The 6,970-nt window shown below is 31.2% G+C and overlaps 1 protein-coding gene across 1 annotated transcript in view; it reads left to right on the top strand.

The window, feature by feature from the left end:
- The window catches only part of LOC106467246, a 64,977-nt gene extending 60,944 nt beyond the window's left edge, over positions 1 to 4,033 (top strand). Inside the window, exon 5 of the mRNA XM_022395377.1 lies at positions 3,907 to 4,033. Coding sequence (XP_022251085.1) covers positions 3,907 to 4,033 — 127 coding nt within the window. The remainder of the gene's footprint in view (positions 1 to 3,906) is intronic.
- Positions 4,034 to 6,970: the final 2,937 nt, after the last annotated feature.

Raw genomic sequence — 6,970 nt, 5'->3', positions numbered from 1 at the left:
TTAGTAGATCCTAACTGTCTCCGCAGATTACCTAATTTATCTAGCTGCTTACCAAAAGACTTAGTAGATCCTAACTGTCTCCTCAGATTACCTAATTTATCTAGCTGCTTACCAAAAGACTTAGTAGATCCTAACTGTCTCCTCAGATTGCGTAAATTAGCTAGCTGCTTACCTATAAACAAAGTAGAACCTCAGTGTCTCCTCAGATTACCTAATTTAGCTAGCTGCTTACCTGTAAATGAAGTAGAACCTCAGTGTCTCCTCAGATTACCTAATTTAGGTAGCTGCTTACCTATAAACGAAGTAGAACCTGTCTCCTCAGATTACCTAATTTAGCTAGCTGCTTACCTATAATCTGTACTAAAATGTTATTAATTCGTGTTTCAGTGAATTGCTTTCAGTGTATAAAATCCAGATACTCTATTTTCCAAATAGTCTTGCCTGACCCATCAAAAAATAATGGGTTGGAGTTTTGTATATCAATAATAAGCTAAGGTTTATGATAAAAATTCTATCAAAAAGTTTAAAACTAAATATTAATTTCAAGTAATACAACTACTTAAGACTAATGGCAATACATTTAGGAGAAAACAAGATATTTTATCCAAAAATTTTTAATAAAACTGAAAACTTCACGAAAACCTAACAAGAACATACAAATTATGGTCACTAATCTCTAACTTAGATGTTTTTAAATCTTGCCAAGAACTTCGAAATGTCAACTTCAAATTAAGTATATACATAAGCTAAAACGTAAAATGATCTAAAAAAGTGAAATTCAAGCCAACCCTTGTGGTAATTCCAAGTATTACATACATCAATAATAATATGAGGTCATAGTTTTATTGCAAAGCGAAACAGACTATTGGAGCATTATCAAAAGACAACTGGCTTTTATATATATCAAATGATTTAAGTGTCTCTACAGTTTGTTTAACAAAAGATTTACCTACCTAACTTTTTTGGTTAATGTCGGAGTTAAGCGTCTAAATCTGCTTAGAATTCCAAATATTTGTAATAGAAACCTTAAAATTAAGAAACCTAGTAGTCTCTTATAACAGTTTACATTAATTCAAAAATATAAAGATGTAACTTAATTTTTGATAGTTTCAGATGTAACTTTTCAGCATTTCTAAAGAGTTAATACACAACATATCTACATTTAATAATTTCAGCAATGGATTTGCCTACTTAAGAGAGCTAGAAACTTTATGACTGCCTAGAAAAGTGCCTACATAACAGAAGGAAAGTGAAAAAGAGAATTTTTTAAGTTTTACTTACAAGCCCCTACCCTAAATTATTAATGCTCTATCCTAATAAAAAAACAATTTAGGCATAGAAGTTCAAGCACATAGACAAGATTGCAAAATGGTCCTACCCCAATCTGCTAAAAGGAAAAAAAACAACAACAAAAGGCCAATAAGAATAGAAAGAGAAAAACAATCTATATAAAATCAACCCCAATGTACTAAAATAACACCACAATAACCTAACATACAAGGTACTTACATCATGATCACCTAATGAACAGAAATAATTACTGAAATTAATTGAAATTACAGCACTTAAATGAAGAATAACTGTCTATCTAGGGCCAGTGATGAAAGAATCCTCCATATAAAAAAGGAGTTTTCTGATTCACAAGTTGAGTTCTGAGATCAACGTAGTTGTGTCAGCATGTTACTTAAAAAAGTTTAAGACTATAAAACGTAAAGTTCGTATTTGTTTAAGCCCATTAATTTTTTTTATTTTTTACTTTTCGTTCAATTGACAAAAGTTATATTAGTATTAACTTTTGATCAGAGCAAGCTACTGACTTAGATTGAAACAAAAATTTAGCCTGATGACTGTAGGTAATCGAAAATACATTTCTTACGGTATTACTTGTAAAGACTAGAATGCATTGTTTCATTAGATAAATAATGTCGTTGATATTTCCGGCTGTAATCCCAATATTTTCTCACAAGGTTTGTCCAGCTAGAGAGATTTGATGTAGTTCTAAAAAACATATTTATTAAGAATACATTGTAAAACAATGTTTATAATAAAAGTATGGTAAAAACATAACATTAAAAATAATAACAGTTGATTCGTTAAACATTCTAAGTATTAACTTTTGGTAACATCACGTTCGTCTGTGTCGCTTAGCAACGAAACTTTGACCAGATATTGTTGTCTTAAACATGTATATAATACTTCCAACGTTCACGAGGGCTGACTTGAATTCGACTTTTTAGATCGTTTTCCGTCTTAGTTTATGCATATATTTAGCTTAACGTAAACATTTCGAAATTCTTGGAGAGCTTTTAACACATCTAAGTTAGAGGTTAGTGACCATAATTCGCATGCTTTTATTAGGTTTTTGTGAAGTTTTTTGAGTTTTATTATTACTTTTTTGGATAAAACATTTTTTTTTTCACCCAAACGTATTGCCATTATTAATCTTAACTAATGATGGTACTTGAAATTCATTTTTAGGTTTAAACTTTGTGATAAAATATTTTATCACAAACCTCAGCCTATTGGTTTTGAAAGCGGCATTTTCCTTCAGCGTTTAAGCTGTAATTTTTAGGTTATATGACGTAATTAGAAAAGTGCGTTCTACGGAAGGTTTTCACACCACTCCAACCCTAACTAGTGGAACAATAATTTTCACTCATAGTTGTCGGGCAAGGCTAGTTTTTGTACTGTAGCAATAAAGAAATAATAGAGTACTTCTTACTCGCGGATCACACAAACATTAGCGGTTGGCTTCAGTTTCAAGTACTATCACATATTTAGTGTTCATTGAGCAACGTATAAGCAAAACTTAATACATCCTTTCTAAAACCGTCTTGTGACCATTAAACCGGTCTGACAAACCGATAACTATGAGTAAAAGTTATTGTTATACTGGTAAGGGTCGGTTTTTTTAAAACCTCCCGCAGAATGCACTTTTCTAATTACGTCATATAACCTAAACATTACGGCTTAAACACAACCAGAACCAATAGGCTAAGATTTATGGTAAAAATTTGATCACAAAGTTTCAAGTACCATCATAAGTTAAGATTAATGGCAATACGTTTTGGCGAAAAAATATATTTTGTCCAAAAACGTTATAATGAAAATCTTCACGAAAGCCTAATAAAAGCATCCGAATTATGGCCACTAATCTAACTTGGATGTTTTTACCTCGCCAAGAACTTCAAAATGTCTACTTCAAGTTAAGTATATATATGCATAAACTAAAAATGTAAAGTTATCTAAATAAGTGAAATTCAAGCTAGCCCTTGTGAATGTTCGAAATATGATATGCTTAAGACAACAATATCTGGTTTTATAGTTTTATCGCTAACCGTCGCAGATAAACGGAACGTTACCAAAAAGACAACTGGCTTTTATACATATTGGATGCCTTTTGAATATCTTGTATTACGTTTTATTCACAGTGCAACACCTGATTAATTTGTGTTCATATAATATAGCCTAGTAGTTAGGGAGGTCGACTTGCAGTCTGTGGGTCGAGGGTTCGAATCCAGTTACGAAAATTTTCAAGCGTGGGTGCATTATGATGTAACGGCCAATTCTCCTATTCGATTGGAGACAGCTAGCGCAGATTAGCCAGCGAGTAGCTGTGTGCGAAATCCCACAAATACACAATAATATTATCATGCTGAAATTGTTAGTGGTGGTGATATAAACTTTAATATAAATTTTTGATGAAGTTATTATTTTTTCTAACAAGGTCAAATCTTTGTTTTAGTATTTCATAAAATACGATACCACATTTTATCTATTTGTTATGCAGATTATATGAATTTACAGTTTTTTTTAATTTATTACCGTCCATTGTTTGCTTTTTAAACCAATAACTTATATGGTGTGATATGGCTTCACAGACGACGCTTGTGTTGTTCTTTCTAGAAAACCAGACGGAGCAAGCAGGTTTCCCAAGCTGGACGAATGTGCACACTTTCACTACGACAATGTAGAACTTGGCCCTGTCATGGTAAGAACAGATCTGCCTTGCTTTATTTTTTGTAAATCATGAAGGAATAAAGAAGTATTGGCCATCTCGAACACTTGATTTGCTTAATTTTATATTATATTTGTATTTACTTTAAGGTATTTTGTAATCATTTAAAGTTTTTTTTAAATAATTTCAGATCGTCAGATTTTAATAAAACAAAAACTTTATTAATTAATTTTGTATTATTTTAATTTTGAAATAGATCTGTCATTATACAAGTTATTTGTTAAAAAAATTGTAATGCTTGTTTGTAATTAAAAAAATAATCTAGAAATCCGTATTAATATTGTTTTGACGTGATCGAAATAGAGATCAAATGATCGTACTCAAACAAAAAACATTCTTTTTCTCTGATAAAGTGAATACTGAACTTTTTAAACCTTTGTTTGTTTTAGAGCAAAACCACTTTAGCTATCTGCTGTGTCCATTGCGGTGAATCAAAGCCCGGATTTTAGCATTGTAATTTCATAAACTTACTCCTGTCCTACCGGGAGACTTTTCTAAAATTTTGATGATGGTCGTTTAAACAAAACAGAAGGATCTTAATTACTGATATTTTATAAGTAAAACTATTTTTATTCAAGTTTTAAAGTCACCAAGGCGAAGTATTTTTCTTGCACTTACTAGAGCTGTCATAGAACCAATTACTTCGATGTTGTAGAAGAATCACTGAAAGATTATTTTACATCTAATTTTCAAGAACTTGCAAAGTAACATGGAGTTTGCAGATTTTAAAGGCTCTCATTGGTAATCGTTTCTTAGTTGATTAGCCTGGCATGGCGTATGGTTAGGGCGTTAGACTAGCAATATGCGGCTTGTGGAATCAAACTCGGTCATCGAACGTTCTAGTCCTATCAGCCGTGAGGGCGTTATAACGTTACGGTATTTCCCACTCTTCTATGGTTAAGAGTAGCGAAGAGTTGGCAGTAGGTGGCGTTCACTATCTGCCTGCTATTTAATCTATCACTTCTAAATGATCACCGACTAGCACAGATAGTCCCCAAGTATCTCTGCACGAAATTCAACAGAACAACAAACAAACAATCGTTAGTTGAATAAAGGCTGACGAGATTTAAACCTAGGATGTTTTCTGTTTCATGCACCGCGTTCCAATACAAAAGAATATATATTTTTGAATGTAGTTTTAATGCTGATTTCAGAAATATAAATAAAAATTTGGAGAAATGAAAATAAATGTATTTTTATATTTTCCTTACGAAACAAAGGAAGTACTTTTAGCATTACGTATATACCTCTGTATCTAGAAGAATTGTAATACATCAGGACAATACAAAGTATCTAGTGACTATGTAACAAATTCAGAAATATTTATAACTATTTGCTTAAAGAGATCATCACTTTCATGTCTACGCCGCCAAACGAACTCGCAGAGATACGAGTCAATCATGTTACGATTGGTTCCACAATGTCGCTTGTTACGTCTCTTAACCACATTCTAAATACTTTAAATTTGCTGCAGATTTCAGAAATATAAATGAACATTTGGAGAATTGATTTTTAATGTGGAAGAAATGGAAAAATATTTTCATTCTTTCAATAATTTTTCTAATGAAATTTGTGTTTTATTTAAATAAACATGTAATTATTTATTAATTACTCTAATTTGATTTAACCTCACATCAACTGACCTAACCTAACAAAATGAAAAATATATAAAACTATTTCTTTTCATTTCTCCAAATTTTAGTGTATATATTTGAAATCAGCATTAAAAACTACATTGAAAAAATATATATTATTTTCTATTTGAACGCGGTGCGTGAAACAGAAACGATCTAAACTTGTTACACATCCGAATTTATATTTATGGTAAAGGTATAAATGTGTAAGTATATTGGTCAACTTTTTTTAAACATTATACTTTAGTACTTGTTCAGCTTAGTCACACTGTCGGTTTTATATTTGATGTGTGTATGATTTGTCCTTGTGACTCGGCAAAATAATGGAGCATTTATACTGCTCAACATTTCTTAAATAATCGAAATGTAATCTAATATATATAAATTAATTTGGTAACGCTCCGTTCGTCTGTGTTGCTTAATAACAAAAATATGACCTGATATTGTCTTAAGTATGTATGCAATACTTCGAATGACCACGAGGGCTGGTATGATTTTCACTTCTTTAGATCGTTTTACTATATATATATATATATACTTAACTTGAAGTTGACATTTCGGAGTTCTTGGCGAGTTTTAAAAACATTCTAGTTACAGGTTAGTTACCATAATCCGTATGTTTTTATTAGGTTTTCGTGAAGTTCTTCAGTATCATTTTTACTTTTTCTTCTCCCAAACGTATTGCCATTAGTCTTAATTAATGATGGTACTTGAAATTAATTCTTTTTTTAGGTTTTAAACTTTGCGACAGAATTTTTATCATAAACCTTAACCTATTTTCGGCGTTTAAACCGCAAATTTTAGGTTATATGACATAATTAGAAAACATACAATCTTTAGGTTTGTTTGTTTTTGACGGGTCGGGCAAATCGAGTTCTTAATAAGTCTGATCTCGCATATGTGTTGGTTGGGCATCTTTACTTGAAAAGGTTTCGTTCAAAAGACTCAGCGCTTGTTTTATTTTATTTGAAATATTTGTTTGATCCACATTGTCTAGGATTTGCTTCTTAAGAATGCAAATAATATTATAACCGATAGAAATATCGAAGTAACTTTATAGAATACTCACTTTAAGGTGGAATATTGGCACTACAGATTGTATAGAAGTAAAGTTTTCCTAGTGTAGTGAAATTGACGAACTGTAACTTTAGCAGAGAAACATAAGTAACACAAATAGAGGAAGTTGTCATAGTAAAGTCTTTTATAAATTCAGTGGTTTGTAGCATAGAATATTGCCTGCTCAAAAGAAAGCCAAACCTATATTACATACTGTAAAAGTTGTTTCAGAATGCTATTAAGCGAAGCTAGAAGACAACAT

This window comes from Limulus polyphemus, unplaced genomic scaffold, assembly GCF_000517525.1.
Source record: "Limulus polyphemus unplaced genomic scaffold, Limulus_polyphemus-2.1.2 Scaffold2541, whole genome shotgun sequence".
NCBI classification, from domain to species: Eukaryota; Metazoa; Arthropoda; class Merostomata; order Xiphosura; family Limulidae; genus Limulus; species Limulus polyphemus.
This window is presented reverse-complemented; position numbering and strand designations above follow the sequence as displayed.